Source organism: Cavia porcellus, unplaced genomic scaffold (genome assembly GCF_034190915.1).
Source record: "Cavia porcellus strain 051 isolate PalLab524CR breed Dunkin Hartley unplaced genomic scaffold, mCavPor4.1 scaffold_5, whole genome shotgun sequence".
Lineage (NCBI taxonomy): Eukaryota > Metazoa > Chordata > Mammalia > Rodentia > Caviidae > Cavia > Cavia porcellus.
This window is the reverse complement of record NW_026947488.1, coordinates 55,803,438-55,824,556: the sequence shown is the minus strand read 5'-3', so window position 1 is coordinate 55,824,556 and position 21,119 is coordinate 55,803,438. Positions and strand designations below refer to the sequence as shown.

Genomic DNA, 21,119 nt, shown 5'->3' with positions numbered 1-21,119 from the left:
CTTCCTATAATATCTTTGTCAAAGGTTCCCAACACCACCCTCACAGGAAAAATATTCTTGGTCCTCTGTGCCACAGAGGACAGAAAGTAAAGATCACTTACCAAAGCCCCCTGGAGCCCTCTGGGGCCTTCCATTCCCTGGAAGACAAAGGGCAGTGCATCAGTGCTTCTACAGGGAGGGCTTCCCCAGGGAAGCCAGCCTCTTTCATCCCTGATTGACACAAGTAATGAGCAGCCTACACAGAAAGGGTCCTCCTCAGGCATTTTCCACAGACAAGTTTTCATATGGGGCACTTAATTTCAAGCTAACATTTGGAGATAGATCGCAAACCAATCTAAAAGTCATTACAGACTGAACTCCAGTTTGACAACCTCTAACAATTTCCCAGGAAGCTGTTTGAAGATTCAAATTATCCTGAAGAATTTGTGTTCCATAGAAAACTGGGGAAGCACTCCCTGCTAAGCAGAGGCTCACCCCAGGAGGATAACAGCAGCATGTCCATCTCTCCCTACCCTGTACTCCTGCTTGTGTCTTGGGGAAAGTGAAATTTCTAGATACATTGCTACACATGGGCTCACAGAGCTTGACCCTGTGGAATGCTACAGGAGGGAAATGGCTGGAGGTCTGCTCCACTGTGCAGGGATCTGGTGCTACCACTGGGTCCATCAGAGAAGAGCCAGGCTGATCCTGCAAGCCCTGACCTGCCTATACCCTTCCAAAAGCCAGTTCCTATTGCAGCTCATGGTCTCTCCTCGGAGTCATCTCTTCACCCCCGTTATTTTACAGGGCAGCCAATCAGGATGATCCTTCAGGCCCCAGATCCTCACTTCTTTTTCCCTAAAATAGGATAATACCACTTACTCGCCTCACTTTGAGAAAGCTGTGACACATTCTGTGACACACCGACTCACTGTGTGCTGCGATAAATGACTGTGATTACTTTGGGCACAAAAGAAATACTTAAAACAATATATTCTTCCATTTGTTGCAATATAATTATTTTCAGGATTGCTGCTCTCTTTCAGCTGTCCATCCCCTGAAATTTCTTAGAATGAACAAACTGACCAAAGTACAGCCCCACAAGATAGTCACTTTCTCCACTGAGGTTCCCAATTAATATAGTAATCTGCTTTAAAGCTATTTCAAACTACAAGTATTTTCTCTTAAACCAACAAGACACATTTCTCTTTAAAATTTATAATCTTCATTTCATCTTGCTGTCCAATGGCTTCCTCTGTTGAGCATTTTAACTCCCACAAGTGAAGCAGAGGGCAAAGTCCCAAGAAATGTTAGCAGAAGCACTGGGGAGCCATCCTCATTTGTCTACAGATGCTTTTCCTACAGAAAACTTGGAATTCAAGATACCTAAAGGCAAGAAGGATCAGGGCAATATCTTTGCTACCTATCCCAGCAAGAAGACAGCTAGCTGTGACCCACGTTTGGTGAGAAGATTGCAAATTTTCATAGAAAAGAGAGCCACAAATCTTCAGTTCCCTCTTGGAAAAAAGGGCTAAATCTAGGTCTTTACACATTATTCTTTCTTTGTTGTTGTTCCTCCCTGAGCACATGGTAGGCCATTTTCTAACACCACAAATAACTCTAGCTTCAAGAGTCCACAAAGGAAAATGTGATTTCCTGATTATTCCTTAAAAATATGAAGAATTCAATGTCCTTGTTTTTGCTGTGATAGAATTAATATCACAAAGGATGCTACTAAGTTATCCTAGGGTTCTGAGGTTTCCAGTGTTTTGATCCATTCAGGAAGAATTTATGTCAGATTCCTCTTTCCCACTGGCAATGTGTAAGAAGAAAGCCAACAGGGAGTTTACCCAGTTCACGATATTCTTTTTTTGTGTGTGTGTCTTTTTCATTTTTACTGGTACCGGGGATCGAACTCATGACTGCCTGCTTGCAAGGCAGGCGCTTATGCCGCTGAGCTAAATCCCCAGCCCCCAACGATATTCTTACGTAGCTCACAGATACTAAGCTACTACAGAAGGGTATTTATGCTACACGCATTGATTGTCTTCCAAGAACATTCACAAGCTTTTGGAAGGTGGACAGGGGAAAGGAGACTATCACAGTGGTTTCCAGCCAGGGGTGAGTTTTCCCCCACTTCCACCCTCACTGATGTCTGGCAATATTTGTACATTTTTGGACATCACAAATGGGCAGAGAGGATGTGTAATGCTACTGAGTCCAGTGGGTAGAGATCAGGAATGCAATTAACCATCTTATAAGACACAAAAAAGTACTCTGGTCCAAAATGTCAACCATGACAAGACTTTGAAATGCTGCAAATGGAACAGCCCTGGTTCAACAATAAATAATCTGAATGCTTCTGCACTGTCTTCAAGAGATAGAGAGGGCAAACAAATAGCCATAGGGGTACTTACCCTTCTTCCTCTGGAGCTAGGGCTGCCTTGTTCCCCTTTCTGTCCAGTTCTACCCTAGAAACACAAAAGTTCCCCCAAGATTGTAAGGTAAAAGATTCTGGGTAAATTAGAAAAGCTTCAATATCAAACAAAAATGCTATTAAAACAGTAGAACAAAGCTGGGCAGAAATAGCTCCTAAAATAGAAGTATTTTAGATTCCAGAAATAGCTTCTTTTGCAAAATGATACAGGGTTCAAAGAAAACAAGATATTGTAACATGTACTGTTTCCCAAACAATATTACTTCAAAAACAATTTTTCCCATACAAGTGTAGCTTGCTGCGGACGTTATTTATTTTAAGACATTAGGTCTTTTTTAAACATAGGTGCTTGTTCAATTACAGAGGATTGGCTTATATATTTCACTAAATTTACTTAGCTCAAAAATGGAAATAATCAACCCATTGAGGTAAAGTAGATATGATTACCTGTCTTCCTTGTTCTCCTTTGGAGCCCTTTTGTCCTTTGATGTTACTGTTTTGTCCTGGATCACCCTAAAAGATTTGTAAAGTATTTTAGAATCCAGAAATAGCTCCTAAAATAGAAGTATTTTAGAGTCTAGGAGTAGCTTCTTTTACAAAATGATACAGTGTTCAAGAACCAAGGTAATTAAGTTCTGGGATGAAAAGTGGGAGAAAGTTCTTCAACTTGAAACTCAAGATTTTTGAAAAAATCAAAGCAACATTTCCTTAAGTTTGAAGGCGATTTGGTGATAAATGAGGATTTATAAGTGCTCACTACACAGTAACTTTCCCTAGAAAAGCAGCTTCAATGATCCACCATCCAAACATTATTAGGCTATTCCCTCACCAGTACAATAAAAATTTCCTATAATTGGGTCAACAAATAGGGAAACTCTAGGTTTTAAAGATTAGAAATTCAACCAACAAATTATGGAAAATTTCCCCCAAAGAAACTTGAAAGTCTCAACAACATGCCTTAAGTCATAAAATGAAACTCCCAAACCCAGTCTTCAATCTTTAAAATAGTTGACCTTGCCAGATCAAACACAGATAGAAACTTTTTCTCATAATGCCTCAGTTAATGCCTACCACCCCACTCCCAAGGCAAACACTTGCCTATAGGTTAGCCAAAGGCATGAAAGGAAAGGAGCTAGCAACAGTGACTGACAGTAACTTACCGGGTCCCCTGGGAAGCCGTTTTCTCCTTCTTCCCCAGGGGGGCCTCTGGAGCCTGGGTTGCCCTGAAAAAATAAAAGGAGATTCTGAGTTAACGTTACTTCAAGAGGCTTTTATAATGATGTTAAATGTCAAGTGCTCTGTGTGTGTGTGTGTGTGTGTGTGTGTGTGTGTGCATGTGCACATTTGTGTAGGGCAAAAAATAACCAGATAAAATGCTCCACATTCTTTTAACTAAGCCATGTTCCTTTAGACTTTCCAAGTTCAATTTTAAGTCTATGGTCAGGAGATGGGATGTGAGGGTAAAAAGCTGGAAAATGTCTCTGGTCTCATGTAGGGCAGACCACCGGGATTTCCTGCAGAGATTAAAAAGCTCTACCTCTGCATTGTCTACTAAGGGAGCTACTGTAACATAATGTGGCCACTGAGCACTTAAAATGTAGCTTATGCAACAGAAGACTAGAATTTTTTAATATAAATTTAAATAATCCATGTGGCTAGTGCCTACTGTACAGAACATCCTCACCAGTCTAACAATTTCTGATATCCATAACTGAATTTATAACAGAAACTTCTACAGGGATGTTCCATGGTTACCTCAATTCAACTGTTCCCAACTCAACCCACCCAAACCAAGGCATTAGCGGGCAATTTGACTGACTCTCCATTTCCTGCTGGTCTCATTAGCTTGATGTGAAGGTCTTCTGGCCCACAGCCAGGGCTGTATAAGCCTGGAGAGCCTTCTAGGGTGGAAAACGCAGGGAGACACTCACTTTGCATGACTGAGAGAGCAAGTGCCTCTGTGGTACCCCAGATGCCCATTGTTCCCCTCGCCCCAGCAGGGCCCCAGTTAGATCTCATGCCCAGGCGTCCTGCTGTCTCTCCACTGGAAGGCTTCATCCTTCCTTGCCTTGATCACTACACCTCTCATCCCTCCTTGCATCCGGGTCATTTCCAAAGTCTCCATACTACTGCCAGGTAGTCTTTCTAAAATCAAATTTCAATACTAAATCTGTCCAAAGTCCCCATGACCTGATGGGTAAAAGCTGACTCCTCCCCATGGCTCCTCATGCTGCTCTGACCTCTTTCTGCCACCTCTTGAACCTTCCGCTCCTTGTACTCCTGTAATCCTTCCAGTGGAACAACTCCCAGCACCTCGTATCTGCTCACAGGTTCCCTCTGTCTGGAATGCTCTCCGTCTACATCTTTGCTCTGCTAATTGCTGTTCATCTCCAGTTCAAGGATCATGTGCTCCAAGAAGACCTCCTGGACACTTTCGTCCCCTGCCCCTCTCTGGGGAGCTGCCCCTCTCTGAACCCTCATGTGGTCTTCTAATCATACTATTTATTGATGAGTCTGCCTATCTAACTACACTATGGGCCCCTTGAGAACAAGGACCCTGTGGTCCATCTCTGACCCTTTAGCACATAACTCAGTGTCTAGCACATGACAGATCCAGAAGAATATTTGATAAATAAGTCAACCAGGATGTAAAAGTAGAGCTTCCTGGAATCAAGAAGGCATATGTCCATGCATATTGAGATGAATTTAAAATTTAGAAGTTACCATGACTTGCTGCACTAAGACCACCAAAATTACTTTCTGTTGCTTTTAATTATTTTTCTGATACTATAAAGACTACACAGAGATTAAAGCATTCATCTACAGACTTCTGAAAAACATGATCATGGAAGGACCTTGCATGGTTTGAACTTTTCTAGCTGGAAATTCTTGAAAATTATATAATTACCAATTTACCCTATATAGGAATGTGGTATTGGTAATAGGTCTTCACCATGTGATTCAGTCAACTGTCAGTTTATCCCCAGGAACTACTTCCACACAATGAAGACAGTCTCTGTCATCAACTTCCCCTTCAGGGTTACCTGAGATCCTGGATCACCTTTTTCTCCTTTTTTCCCTGGAAATCCATGTAATCCCTAAAAGAAGATAAGAAAATTCCCATGTAAAAAAATACAGTCAACCTCACAATGGGTTTATAACTTGAAGCAAAATGGCTTACCTCTTCCCCATCGATTCCATCCACACCACTGTCACCTGGTTCTCCCTGATAGGTGACAGACAGCCATCAGGTAAAGAAAGGTCTCTGCTGTACACTTATGAAGAGACTAATCCCAGTATAAAATCAAAACTGACGGAGAAGAAACCATAATACCTTATATCCGGAAGCTCCTTTGGCTCCCTGCAAAAGATGAAATGCCTGTCATTAATGTATCAAGAACAGAGCATTGATCTGCAGGCTGCAGGAGGAAGAAGCTGCCTCCCTAAAGAAATGGACTGGGTGTCTCTTTAGTTGTTTCTGGCTATCCAGCCGCAAAGGAGTTACAGATGGGATTTAATTAATGCTCAAGACTCAAGATTATTAAGAAGCAGAATTAATATGCAGACAACAGAGCTAACAGATGTACCTGGAGAAAGGGAAGGGTTAAACAAGAGGAAAACAAGGAAGGGAAAGATTGGAGGAGATGGGGGAGAATGTTGCAGGGAAATGGAAGTAACATTTCCAATATGGCCTTCCTTACCTTCTGACCCTGCTCTCCTGGACATCCTACAATCCCTATGTCTCCTCCGGGTCCAATTTCTCCTCTTCTTCCCTAAAACAAAAGATCCAGACACATATTCAAAGTGAACCTTTTGTCAGAAGCTGCCAGAAGTTTGTCTGGCAGCTTTTTGAATATTGAACGACAAACAAGAATGCCAGGCTTTAGGCCAAGCAAATCCTTTTCTGAGCTTGTTCATTTAAATCTTTCTCTCCCTCTACATTGTACATTTTCCTGACCAGACTCCAGGGATTCCTTACAGACCTGAGGTCATAAGTCATTGCAAGATGGACTCAGGTACTTCACACCCTTATCAGACAGTGCAGCCAAAGATTCGAAAGTCATTCTAACTACATTTCTAAGTATCACAGGAATCCCTGTGTTGGTCCTGACAAGATGTCAGTTGCTCAAGGAACTGATGATGGGTTGGAAAAGTTGAAGTTGCTGGCCTACAGAACCAAGGCTGTGCCAGGGTCCTGGAGTTGAGCAGAGAGAGCTGATGGAACAAGGGCACAAAGGCAGCAGTGCCAGTCCTGATGGGGAGGGACACCAGATTAGAAATCCCAAAATCATTTATCTGATGATATAGCCAATTCTGTTGATGATAACAAGAAACAGCACAGTGACCACGGTAGAACTCCTTATACAGCAATTTTATATGTCTTTTTAGTTTTATGTGTCTATAGGAGTATGTTTAGTTCTATCCTGCTTTTTTCTGTTTCGCGCTCTAATATAGAAAGGATAGAAATACATATTAAGACTCATGCTTGCGTAAAACCTATAAACAGTTTATTAGAATTGATCTTATGACACATGATGAAATGAACAAATACTCAAGGAAAGAAAGAGGCACTGCAGTACCCAGTGCTGATTTCGGAGTGTTATGATGTGAAATCCAGCAATATTATTAATCTTTGTTCAGAAGGATTTTAATCTAATAAGTTTAGTTAGGTCCCAACCTAAACGAAGATATGGATAAATGCATACATGTCTGAGTGTATAGGATTGATACTCATAGTACTTAGTTTTTGTTGGATAGTTGAACAGGACTGTTTGCAATCTCCCTGGTTAAATTCCCATTTATATGTTCCACTTTTGTATCTTGAACAACTATTTGTTGGGGGACAATATGTATACATCAACTAGTGATTTATTACTGTTTATTTCCTTTCTTTGAAAGTATATACTATTTCTGCCTGTTTTCTATTTTGTTTTGTCTTTCTTTAAATAATAATAAAAATTTAAAAAAAAAGAAACCCCAAAATCAGATCAGCCATAGTGATGTCCTCAGGGTCAGTGATGTGTGTGACTCCCAGCAACCTTGCTTCTCCCAGGAAATACTTAAATACAAGCAAAGTGCAAGTGTAAAATGAATCTCTGAAGAAGAAATGCACGCTCCTTTAGGACAGAGACCATAGCTGTCTCTGTCACCATCATGACCTAAGCTTGTGCTGCCTCAGGTCTGGGTGCACAACAGATGCTCACAGTTTGTAGCACGAATAAGCTTTGCCCAAGGTCCCAGGTTGTTATGCATACATAAACTTACAACTTCTGATTGCCTGGACTTCGGGCCAGCTGTGGGCCCTCAGCCAGGCAGATGGGTAGCTCTGTTCCCAGTACCCAAAGCATTCCCATACCAGCTTGATTCTCCTTTGAGGGTCCAAGTGAGTTTTGCAAACTAGGTCAGCTTTAGGGTCCTAGAGGAATCTGTAAGCATTTACATATGAGGAAACTAAGGTCGAGAAGTTAAGTCTCTTGTTCAAGGTCTCATAAGTAGGTCAAACCATGGCAGGCTAATTCGAGTCTGGCTTTGATATTTGATAAACTTGCTGTCCAGATGAGGAGCTGGCCTTGATTCCACAGGATAAAGGTCTAGTCAGGAAGCTTCTTGAAATTACCCTAAACAAAATGGAGCCAAATACGTGGCTCCATTCCTCCAGATTCCACTCACAATTTGTTGTGAACTGAGGGAGAGTTCTGGTTTTAGGATCAAGGACTGAGATCTGCAACCCTCTGCGTGTAACTTGTGGTCATGGAGCCATGTCCAAAGGGTGCCTTGTCCATTGGAGTGTTGGATGCTCCAGCTTGGCCTATGGTCTTCTACTAAGTACTGCATTTCAGTCTAAAGTTAGCTTCCTGGCAGGTAACCTGCTGTATGCTGCTTGGGGTAGAGAGGAGGATGCCCAGCTTCCCCTCCCCTGACACCACATGCCAGGCCATGTATGTGAACCTGTGTCCTCTCAATTTAAATTTATCAAGGGCCTCATAATTCAGACAAGAAAACAGGAAAACAAAAGCAATGCATTCCCCTGAAACGCTATAAAAATAAACCTATAAACAGAACCCCATCTGTCACTTTTGTGTGAACATAAAGCTTTTCCCAAGAAAGAAAATCAGAAAGTGGGAGTGGGAGGGGGGGAGTCATAAAACTTACAGGGTCTCCGTCTTCTCCCCTGTGTCCTCTGCTGCCTCTGTGACCTGGAGAACCCTGGAAGGAAAGATAAACAAAGCGTGTGTTAGCGGTCCTGCTGTCAATTCAAATTCACAGAGGCCTGAGACCTTCTACACAGCTTCCTCCCTTCACCATGTTGGGTTTTTGGAGCTATGACTGTTACTTTGGAAAGAGTCTGACATCATTAGAAGCTGGCTTTTGTTTTTTCACTCATCTCTTCTCTGAAGACCTCCCCCCCCCCCACCCCGCAGAAGGTGACCCTTTAGATTCCAGAAGAAGGCTGACCCTAGGAGCCTGCCTTGCAGGTGAGAACCCCAAGGGCCGTTGCCGTGCCCAGAGGGTTTTCAGGGAGGACAGCTATGACCACCATAACTCTTTTAGCAGGAAAGTCATTCACAATTGCAGAGAGATTGTTTTACTTTCCTCTGCCTTTTCTGAGAGCCCAAGGAAGAACAAGCACCAACAACAAGATAATGCATATTTAAATTACCATCATTTCTCTCTCTGCACACATAGTTTAGCTGCTTTCTGGCAAATTTTTACTTGTGTTTTTGAGGGTGGTCTGCCCATCCTCCAACACAGATCCCAACTGTCTACACAGAAAACCAGGGAGGTCACATCCCAGCACACAATTCACTGTTGAAGCTACAGGAGATTTTACTAAACAAAATACCACAACACAGGAAAAAGTCCAGCGTAAATTATCCTTCCATAAGGATGATAATACCAAAATCATGAGCAAGTATTATAGTCTATCTTTTTGAAAAGAAAGTCTTTTTTATTGGGATAGGGAAAATCCATTTGAATATTTTTTTTTTGATAATAGAGCTCAAACTTATACCCTCACGCTTGCCAAGCAACTGCTAAGCTAAATTCCCGGCCCTGAAAACCCACTTGAAAAGTATACAAATGAAAATAGTATAAAATTACATATTATTATAAAGTAAATTTTATTCAGTAATTTTATAATTATCATATGTAAAATCTGTGCACTCATCACCCAGGTCAAGAATTAGAACATTACCTAGACACAGCACCCTCCACAGTCACATTCAACTCCATTCTTACAGCCGCCACCCCATCCACAGGACAGCACTCATTTCCTTACCTCCTTGAAGGACTTCACAACTAAAGTACTCACTAGAGCTTAGTTTTGTCTATATTCAAGCTATTCATAAATGGAATCCATAGGTACTCTGTGTTTCGATATTTTTCAGTCATTATTGTGTTGGTAGAACATATACATGTTTGTGTGTATAGCTATAGTGAATTCTTTTGCATTGAAAGAGAATATTTTATTGAACATTCTATGTTATATTTATTGATTCTGTTGTTATGTAATTGATCTTTTAAAATTTGTTGCTTTAAAGGTCTTGTAGTACCATGATTTTCTGCAGTTCAATCTCATTTCATTGCTGATGAAGCATAACTCTTTCCATTATTCCTAACACCTTCTCAACTGCCTACAGCAGATATAAAAGTGTAAATTGCAAAACCCAAGAAGAATACATGAGAGAAAAAAGGATTATTTTTGATAGTATCAAAAGTGAGACCTTCTGAACTGCCTCCTACATCATAAACGTCATGTGAAATGCCCAGAGCAGTTACATTAGTATGGAGTGAAATTGCAAATTCAACCACTCAGTCTCAGTATCACCCATCCCAGAGCAAGGCACTCTAGGGAAAGCAGTATTACAACATAACAGCACCTTGGGACCTTGCAATCCTTGGGTTCCATGAGGTCCCAGAATCCCCGGGCATTTGCAAAATGCACAGCAACAAGTCCTCTCTGCAATATTTCCCTAAAAAAAGCAAAACTGAGTGAGCAAAAACTGTCAGAAATTTTATTACATGAGAGTCATATTCATACAAATCCTAATCCACCACCTACAAGCCCACCTTTTGTTTTTGGATAAGAAGCTACAAGAAAGAAGAGGTGCATTTTGACTTAATACAGCAGAGAAAGTAGCAGATCCCCATTCCAAAAGAAATTACCTTTATTTATAGACAGGATACCAAGCACATAAATGACCAACACACCAAGTTTGCCTGCAATGTCTTGGTCCTAGTTAACAGTATCTTAAAATAGGAATTTCTGTAGTATACATTGTTAACTAATTAAACTAAGGACTGTCTAATTATACTAGGGACTGGCTTGTTTTTAGTTCCTTATGCATTCATTTAGTGAGATGACAAAGAATTAGAGATATGCAAAACAAAGTATTATATTCTGGTCTTTCATAATTTTTATATGCTATGACCATGCACTTAATTCAGTGGCACATTCGAAGGCAGTGTTTGGAGATACCAACAGTCCAATTTAGTCCTCACGGCATTTGGAACAACTGGATTTAAACTCACCAGGAACTTTGATAGCATGCTGCCTAATTCTCTCATTCCAAGGGTCAAGTGAGTCCTATAATCAAAGCCTTTTCCAAATTCAAAGCTGGAAAACTGATCATGAGCAGCTGGGTTGAGCGCTACCACCAGCAGAGCATCAAGACCTATTTAACAAAAATAATAGGTGTCTATAACTCAAGGGTTTGGCCAAGAAAAAGAGGCTCCACTTGATGAACATTATTTGGATAATCAGAAATAAAGAAAAACAAACGTAAGTGAAATCAGGACTTCCAGCATACTCAAAGACATCTATGGAGACCAAACAAGGGGCCCTAGGCATGTCCCCAGCAGCATCCACTGCAGGTGATTTAAAGGATCCCGAGATCTAGAGCCCTTGTTCAGCATATTCCATATTTTTCTGTTTACATATTCAGCACAATACCTGCTTCTCTCAGCTTGTCTGATTGATTTTCAAGCATGGTGATACTTTCGCCCTGGAGACCATCTGAAAAGATCAGCATCACCTTGAGGAAAGCAAAAAATAGGATGATGCAAAGACTAGAGACGTAACTGGGGAAGGAGGAACAAATCAAAGAGTAAGGAGTGACAAGGATACCTGTCCCTTGGATGCAGTTCTGTTCTCAAATGTATCCCACAGTGACTGTAAGAACTGTGCATTCAGATGGGTTGGGCCACTAACGGTGACTTGCAGCAGGCTGTCAAACACTGCTTTCTGGTAGATTTGGAACTTGGCAGGGAAATCACCATCACTGTCCACCTTAAAGGCCAGGCTCACCTGTGACTCTGCACCTGCTCCACAGCTCACTCCCTTAATGGAAGTGATATCCTGTAAGATGCCGGGGAGGTACGATTCCAAGTGGGGGTGGCCGTGGAACAAAGGCTGCCCCTGAAGGTGAGTGGAAATGTCAAACCCAACCACTACATCCACAAAGCAACCTGGAAACCAAGGGAAACAAGGCCAGATTAATGAGGATACAGCAAGCTGGAGGGCCGGCAGGAAGGGCTGGGAAAAGGAGAGCTGTTATCCCCCAGAGTGGAAAGTAGAGTGTCTCTAATACCCAAAAGGGTTCAAAAAGGAAGCTACTGGCCCTTTTCAAATATTACAAGTTCCAGTAGCTATTTGAAATGCAGACCAATTCTTAGCGACTGTGTATGTGCACATTTTTTCTTCTTTTAATGATGACATATTCTGATTCATATAATCATATGAGAGATTTGAACTGTTCTGCGGGTCATATAATCTTCAGAGGTCACAAATGCAAATGGGCGTGAAGGCTGAGTGGATAATGTAGATGAGCCAAGCATGAGAACCCAAGCTCACTGGGATCTGTAGCTCAGCTCCAGCGGAGAGCAGTCAGGTGGGAAACAGGGTCCAGTGCTCTCCAAAAGAAGCCTGAAATCTACATTTTCAAAATGTAAAACCCCAAGTTTGTTAATGCTGATGATAAAGTTAGGAAGCTGTCAGCTCTAAGCAGAAGAAGCACACTGAATGTGCAATGCCACTTGGTTACCTTTGATCCTGTCTAGCTGTTTATTTGTCAGAGGAGAGAACAGCTATTATTCATGGAGGCTGTGCTGCTGCTGTTCCAGAATTAGAACTCTGGCTTTTTGCCCTCAGGCCCAGGGCTCTGTTCTCCTCTGTCACTTGCCTCCCCTCGGGCAGCCAAATGGGACATAAAAGATTGGGAGCATTTGCAAGATGGATATATTTTGTGACAGAGCAGCTTCCATTAGAACAACTTTAGAGTTGGAAGCACTCTGGAGATTACTGTGTTATGCAAATTTCATGAAATGTGGACTACTTCCTGACAAGTTTTCCTCCCAAATCCCAGACCCACAATGACAGAACCTGAGTCCCCCACGGCTACTTAATATTAAATGGATCTAAATTGCAACCTTACCATGAGCTGTTCTCCAGTTCAAGGTCCTCAGACCCAGTCCACTTGATTCACCCACAGAAGCACCTGGCCTTGAGAACCATTTATACTTATGCTCTCTGGATTCAAAAATATCTAAGAACCTTTACTATATTGTGACGGTATGTATATCATCACTAAAGGAAAAAACACTGCACACAAACATACACATGAACCCACACACAAGTCCCTTACAAGATGGTTTTTAGAAGTTAAAAGAGTAACACTTTCAATCAGGAAATGTTCATTTTCTTTCCTTCCTCCTGCATGCAGTGTATTGTCCTAAGACTTCCAGAAATGGAGAGAATACAAACAGAACACTGAGATGCAGGTGCTAAATGGAACATAAACACACTGGATTACATTGAGGAGACAAGAGTGACCAGGGGACACAGTCCAGGCCCTTCCAGCCCCTGCACTCTCTCATTGTCTTTGAGGGAGGTTGGCTGACCCCAAAGTTATTGGAAGCAGAAGAGATGTCTCTTCTCACTGGACATGCTTCTCACTACACATTCTGCAGGAGCTGGTCCCTAAGACATCCTGAGACAAATGGGAAGTTGCACGTGAACAAAACAAAGCAAAGAGCACTTACTGGTTTTCCCACAGCTCTGGCAGATGTCACGAACCATTCTTTTTTTCACATCCACATCCCTTAATCTATTAAAGTCTGACAAGGTGATTAGTTTTTCAGAATTTCCAGATATTGGCAGAAGCTGTTCTTTATTAACATTACCAATGCCCAAAACCAGGATGCAAATTCCATGGGCTTTTAGGGCTTTTACTGCATCTATCACGTTACCAGCAGGATTCCTGGATACAGTAACCACCAAAATCTGAGGAACGCCAGCATTTTTTCTCCCACCAATGGACGGATCAAACATATGGAGCACATGTTTGAGGGCTATGTGGATTTGTGGAAACCCTTTGGTCTTGGCAACGGTTTCAACTTTTGACTTCCACTGGGTCTTATTCAGAGAATTTTTCAACTCTATAATTTCCTGGTAGCGGCTCCCATACTGAGCCATCCCAATTTGCATTTGAGGCTGCATTTGAAAACTATCAATTAAATCTGACAAGAAAGTCATCATGGCAACAAACTCTGAATCAGTTACCACGTCAGAGCCATCACAAAGGAAAATCACATCAGCTTCCGGAAGGTCACAGGCTGCAACAAGAATAAAGAGTAAGTTACTTTTCTTGTGAATCAGCCTAAATATTTTAAAATTTAAATTGCTTTACTAAATTCTTAAGTTGTTTTATAGTAGTAGCAAATTGCGATAAATTAACAGAAAAGAGAATTCCTTGGCCCTCAAAGAGAAGGAAAAATAGCAAGAAGGAGAATGATAACAGAGGATTTTCAAATTTTAATTATCTGCATGACTTACTAGAAACAACACTTCAAGCTACTCAAAAAGAAGTAGAAAGCTTGAATAGATGGACTATATCATTACAGATAATTAACTACACAGACTAGAAGTCTCTTTTTACTCATATCAGAACATTCACCCAAATCAAATTATGATACTACCATAAAACTATTAGTACTCCTATTACTATTAATACTTCCTGTTGCATATGTATGATTACTAAAATTCTTTTAGAATGCAATAATGTTGTTAATGCATAGATTCACCTTATGGGGAATTAAACTAATTTTCTAGCTATAGAAATAAAAATCAGAGGTTAGGTAACTTGCGTAAGAATACAAAATTACTATGGAGTGGAGCTGGTTTCTGACCTCTAGATCCTCTTCACTATTTAATATGACATTGTATTTTAAAGACAAAAGTCTACCTATTTCAACCATGAAACTCTTCATTTGAGTCTGGCCTAAAACTGATGTCCCATGGCTGCATTGAGACCATGAGGCAATCGGAGCAGCATGGGGAGTGGTTAAATAAGTCAAGATGACCCTAAAAAAAAGCTTCCTGTGGCCAGAAAAAGGCAACAGAATGGCATCCAGAGCAAGGACTGTGCATGAAACATTCTTGTGTCATCTCTTCAATGTCTAAGGTGACAGTAAAAGATCTTTGAGATCTTGCCCAATTAATCAATATCTTTTAGATGAGAAAACTGGTTTTCTGACTACAGAAAGATTCAGCTCATGACACCCGGTAACAGGAAGTCAAGATTTATGATTTTATTTAAACTTTTATTGCTACACTCCATAGAAACTAAAAAAAAAAAAAACCTTACCTGCTGTTGCAGTGATACACATTCTTTCTTGTAGAGGCAAGTAAATATCTTTCAGTTTGTCAAAATTGTCCACATGGATAGTATTGTTTTTATCCCCTGCCATTATCTCCAGTTCCTCTTGGTTGGCTTGCCCTACACCCACTGCCAAGATGGTGATGCCTTCTTCTCTTAATTTCAGGGCTGTACTGCTGAGCTCGTTATGGTCATGGGATACCCCATCGGTGATGATGATCAGTATCTGCTTCACGTTTTGCTTGATGCGGCTGCCGTGCTCCTCCCTGAACAGGATGCTGGAGTGTCTGAGAGCCTTGGCAGTGTATGTATTCCCTCCAGTATCCCGGCGACGTCTCAGATTCTCAGTGATTTCTGGGCGGGTGGAGTATGTGTTAAGGTAGAAAAGAATCTCAGGATCGTCTGAGTATTTCAGAGCTCCAAACTGAACTCGGTTCCTGCCAACGTCTGCTTTCTTCACCAAGTGGACAGTCAGGTTGATCATGCTCTCTTGCTGCCCCCTATCAATGCTGCCAGAGTGATCCAGCACAAATACAATGTCTAACTGCTCAATCCTTTTACAATCTGAAAAAAGGAAAAAAGAGGAGATCACAAATACTATGCAGGGCATTCTGCATGGATCACTGACAAGGAAGCAATCTGACTTTTGCCATGAACCTGCCACATGCCTGATGATCACTTAAGTTCTTTGAGGAGGCTCGGAGAAGGGCAGCATGTCCGGATCATGACTTCGAGAACACTGATGTCCTCATCTGCATAATGCCATGATCATGATCTATGATCCTTATACCATACCACTCTCTTCTACTGCATCTCACCAGGACAGCTAAGGCCTTTTGCTCAGCGGGCTTTCAACTTCAAGGCAAGGTCAGAAGCCAGTTCAGTGCCAACAAGAGGGTAAAACATACTGCTATTTGGCTACCTGAACTTTTAAAGACTTTAGGAGTTCATTGTTTAAGTTGAGGTTTTCATTCAGCTCCCTTAGGCTGCAGCTGTCTTCTGAGCCTTCATAGGCAAACTTTCCTCTGTGCATCCATCTCTCCACACTTAGCTGTGCTCCTTCCATTGACCTCCTGAATTAGAACTCAGTAAAGGAGTGGCCTCAAGTTGGGGGAGAACAGAACCCCCATCTGCTCCTCCCTAATCCCAAACCTTGCACCACATTACAAGCCAAGCAACTACTCTGATGCAGGTCTTCAAAAGGATAGATTCTCATCCTCTTATTTCCTTCCTTAAAAAGCTTTAGCATGTGCCTTCCAAAGCTTCATTTTTCAGCTTTCTACCTGCCAACATTACCTTCAATCTTTATATCTGGCAATGAAATCTCAACTTCTCAAGTCTCAGACACTGGATAGCTTAGTCTATAACCTGGATCAACAATCACAGAGATGTGATGACTAGACATGACTTAGTAATTCTGAGTTCACCTAATGAAAGAGTTAGCAGAGATTTCACCTTATGCTACAAACAGAGCCTCCACAAACATTACATTTATCAAATGAAAAACAAAATTCCTGGAAGAACCCTGCAGATTTCCAAGTCCAAGCTCTGGTCTTAGGATATACCTGTCAACATTACCAAGAGTTTTGGAATCACTGCAACTTTTAGAAGCAGAAAAAGTTCCAATAAGCTGTTACCAAGAAGTCTTAGAATTCACCTAAAACTCAGAGTTTACAATGAAATTTTATCTGTTAACTTTGTGAAAATTTCATACACATTTCGAAGAGTTAAGTCAAACAGATGTCTTTATGTTGCCAGGTGAACAACGCACAACAAATTTGTTCTTTTAGCTGTATCCAAAAGACAAAATAGGATATGGTAGTTTAAAAGCATAGATGTTTTAGTTTTTGTGTGGATTTATAGCAAGTGGTCATTCAAGAGTTGTTAAAATCGGTAGACTCCAACTGAAGACTGTTTAATTCAATTCTAAAAGCACTGCTACTTGTGACATAAAAATGGTGATCCCAAGCAATCAGAACAATATCACAAATTTCCAGAAAGTTAGGACATGAACTAAAATAGAGGTTAAGAAGAATTTGGAAAAGTGAAGTTAACATATATCTTTAAAATGCAAAAAAAAAAAAATAGTAGATAGACATTTCTTATATGTTGAATGTAATTTAACTAAAAGGAAGATGAATTTGTATTTTTACTAATTTACAGCTTAATAGTGGTTAAGGTTAGTCAAAAAACAATTCCAAGAAATCATTTGGGAATAAAAATTAGCTCTGGAAAATCCAGGTATGCAAGTATTAAAGTTAGCAGTTTTATGTAAAATTCTGAGACCTTCTTAAAATATAGTTGAAGTCACCAAAAGCAAGATTATTCAGTGTCAAACTGCTAACCTGAAATATCCCTGGAAGTCAAGAGTGTTTACTATAACATAAGTAAGACTGAAACTTAACACAAAGTCCAGATAGCAGCCCAGCACAGAGTACAACACTCAGCATCCACAGAACATTCAACAGATTACATGCATGAGTTCTAAAAGATATCTGGTCACTTACCATGCAGAGCACACACACTAAAGATGAGTTTATTTTCTATTGCTTTCAGGAGGTCAAAGTTCTCAACATGGAAAACAAGGCTTCCATCCCCACTGATCTCTTCCAGCTGAGTCCTGTTGGCACCAAATACCCCCACGGTGATGATGATCACCCCACTTTCCCGAAGAGCAATTGCAGGAAACTTCACATCATCCTGTGCTTCACCATCTGTGATGAGGATGAGAAACTTTCGGACCTGGGGACGGGCGCCCTTGGGGTAGGTAAAATACTGACTTACAAAGGTTAATGCACTTCCAGTCAGAGTGGTACTACCGATGAGAGACATTGTGTCTATTGCATCCGAAATTTCTTTTGTCGTGAAGTATTTGTTAAGCTGAAATTCTTCCTTGTTGTAATTGCTGAACTGAACCACACCAATCTGGGTTTGGTTTGCACCGATTTCAATCTTAGTCAACAGGTCTTTCATGAAGGTTTTCATTATCTCGAAATTTGGAGATCCTATACTCCCAGAACTATCCACCAGGAACATGATGTCAGCTTTCATGTCTTCACATCCTGCATGTCATTAAAAAAATGGAAATGGCCATGGTTACCAGAATGTCTTAGAAATAAGGCAACAGTAAAGGTGTTAATAAGAAAATACTGAAAATTAACTCAAGCAACTGGTGTTTTTTTGAAATTTCTCTTTGCAACATTCGTAGAAGTCTAATGACCAGAATGTGAATCAGAAATCCACTGAAGATCACCCAAGGATTTTTAAAAAGGAAATGCAACTTCCAAAGTGTGCATTCATTCATGCATACATTATTTATTTATCTATAATTCATTTATTCTTAGTTAATTCTTTTGTAATTCTTTTTTTAGTAAACTAAGTTTATTGGTACGCTTTAGATATACATAATGATCACATTCATCACGGGGACTTTGTCGCTGATATAACTTCCTGCTGTTTTGTTTCCTGTTTCATTCCCCTCCCTTAACTCCTCTTCTCCTCATTTACAGAAGCTTTGTTTCCATTTTATCTTTGTTCACTTTTTCCCTTTCTTCCTTTCCCCCTGCCCTCTCCTTGGTTCCCCTTCCATTGGGCCATTTCCCCCCTATTAAAGTTCTTTCTCTCTGTCTTTCTTCTTTCTTTCTTTATTTTTTTGTACTGGGAATTGAACTTAGAACCTGGTGCTTCCCAGGCAGGCACTGTGCCGCTGAGCTATATCCCCAACCCTATTAAAGTTCTAAGCCTCAGATTATTATTAAGGATGCGTGATGATCCAAAAAAAAATTTTTTAAAGGAATCCAGAACTAAATATTCAGAGTTTATATCTTCTTGAAAAATGCAATTCCATTTCTTTAAATAGTATTCTTTTCTGGGATAATTGTAACTGATTTGATAAACACTATAAGTCAATATTCAAAATTTGAGTGAAAAGTTCTTACCAGGGATAATGAGTGCTTTGGTGGGCACCATCTGTTCACTATGGACAATTTCTTTATACAAAAATTCTAAGCAGCTTTTTGACTGGAAATGGACATATGTACACATAAAAGGCCATTTCTACAAGCTATTAGAAAGTGGTATAAGTCCACAGTGAATATGTTTAATGTGTATATCACACACACACATATGGCAAGTATATTGTCTTCAGCATGCATTTTATTAATCCTATCCCTTTTGCTGGGTATCGTCCAGCCGTAATCTCTATCACCCTCTTCCTACCCTCTTAATACTCATGGATTATATCCCACAGTACTTGAAAATAAACACATAGCATCAACCATACATGGAAAAATGAAAAGATAATTATCTTAATGCCTCAGATACTCCATGAGGATTGACAAGAAGATTCCAAGTAGGGCATGATGGTACACACCTATAATCCCAGCACTCTGGGAGGCTGAGGCATGAGAACTGCAAATGCAGTTCAAGTATGCATCATTCAGCATGACCTTATCTCAAAGATGTTTTTAAACACCTTGGAGCCATCCTGAAACCCTAAATGTGTGCAGGATTGGCAAAGCTTTGCCTTGGGGAGGAGTGGCAGATGCTCTCTGTGTGACATGGGTAGAAGTAAAGACTTTTACATGTGTTTTAGTATTCTCAATACCTACTTCCTTATTTCTACCATTGCCAAAGTCCATGTCTTGTCCCCTGCTGTTCCTCCACCCTTTTATCCTCATCTCATTTCAGCTAGGCAGGTGGTTGCCCAGCTAAAGACTCTTATTTCCCAGCCTTCCTTGAAACTAAACACAAGCCTGTGTCTAAGTTGGGCCCAAAGATTTGGGCAACAATGATTCTGCCCCATTTCAATTCTTCCCATTGAAACAACTAATCATGGTGAGTGGGTTCTTTCTCCCTTTCCATGACTGGGTGGTGATGAGAACTAGGACTTGAACTTTGAGTAGGCATGGAAGCAGCATACAGAGAATGGAACCGCCTCTCTATTAGACCCTGAACTGCTCACTCCAGACTCTTTTGAAGGAGAGAAATCATATGATGCTGTTTATAGTTTGGACTCTTTGTTAGAGCAGCTTAATTGGTCCAAGTTGACACAGTGTGGCTCCCTCCACCTGCACCTGCTCTGACAATTGTATTTTCTAGTCCCTTGGGCTCAATTAAGCTCCTGCTCTCCACTCACTCTGATGACTCACCCACTTGCTCCCAGCTCATCTCCTCCCCCAGTACTCCATTGTTAGAGGGGGGCTGTCTCTCCTCAGATTAGCCCAGAAGTTTCTCCTTTGACAGGATTGAAGGTGCAAGCTATTTACAATCTACTTCATGTTTCCTGACACCTTTTTACTTTTCTTGGGGAGATTTTTACTATTGTAGTCTTCTTAAAGATTCTAAAAGCCTAGTTCTATTAATAGGAAAAATGAACAAAATCGTGGCTTAGGATTTTGTTGCTAACACTGCATATTGTATTGCTTATTTTTCTTTAGTAAGTTCAAATAAGCAAGGACTCTGTGCTCTTCTTATCAATGAACACTTACACCACCTGTAATAGCTTTTATGTAGCACTTATTGTAAGATCCTTCCCTAAGGCCTCCACGTGTGTTATCTCCATTACAATTCACAATAAGCCAAGAAAGAAAGCCAGGCAGAGGGACAATGTATTGAAGGTACACACCCCCCCCACACACACACACCCAGACTTGCATGCAGAACAGAATCCTTTCCACTTAATAGTAGTGGGCTTTTTTTTTTTTATTTAAGAGGAAAAAGAGAAAAACACAAAACAAACCAAAGCGGCGTAAGGGTACACGCAATACAGAACTACAAAACAAAACAAAAAAACATAACAGTAAGAAATTACCTGCTAGTAGATTACACACTATCTTCTTGAAAATAGTTCCTCAAATCACAGTATCAAAGAACACAAGGTGGACATTCAAACAGGGAGACTGCAAACAGCTGTGTTCAATGTTCCAAAAACATTGATAAAGTCAGCTATTTAACACCCCCAAACACACTTGCTGTTATATCCATTAGAGCTCTTTTTCTTTTTTTTTTCCCTCTCTTTTTTACAACAAAATTTACACATCTTGGAT

The 21,119-nt window shown here is 40.6% G+C and overlaps 1 protein-coding gene across 1 annotated transcript in view; it reads right to left on the bottom strand.

Moving 5' to 3' along the window:
- The window catches only part of Col6a5 (collagen type VI alpha 5 chain), a 124,593-nt gene that overhangs the window by 51,704 nt on the left and 51,770 nt on the right, over nt 1-21,119 (bottom strand). The window contains exons 6-21 of the mRNA XM_063248977.1: nt 17,580-18,134; nt 15,061-15,636; nt 13,457-14,029; nt 11,544-11,884; nt 11,370-11,451; nt 10,949-11,091; nt 10,297-10,389; nt 8,570-8,623; nt 6,118-6,189; nt 5,751-5,777; nt 5,598-5,642; nt 5,461-5,514; nt 3,577-3,639; nt 2,864-2,929; nt 2,397-2,450; nt 102-137 (exon numbers count right to left, since the gene is read on the bottom strand). Of these exons, the coding sequence (XP_063105047.1) occupies nt 102-137; nt 2,397-2,450; nt 2,864-2,929; nt 3,577-3,639; nt 5,461-5,514; nt 5,598-5,642; nt 5,751-5,777; nt 6,118-6,189; nt 8,570-8,623; nt 10,297-10,389; nt 10,949-11,091; nt 11,370-11,451; nt 11,544-11,884; nt 13,457-14,029; nt 15,061-15,636; nt 17,580-18,134 (2,834 nt within the window). The remainder of the gene's footprint in view (nt 1-101; nt 138-2,396; nt 2,451-2,863; nt 2,930-3,576; nt 3,640-5,460; nt 5,515-5,597; nt 5,643-5,750; nt 5,778-6,117; nt 6,190-8,569; nt 8,624-10,296; nt 10,390-10,948; nt 11,092-11,369; nt 11,452-11,543; nt 11,885-13,456; nt 14,030-15,060; nt 15,637-17,579; nt 18,135-21,119) is intronic.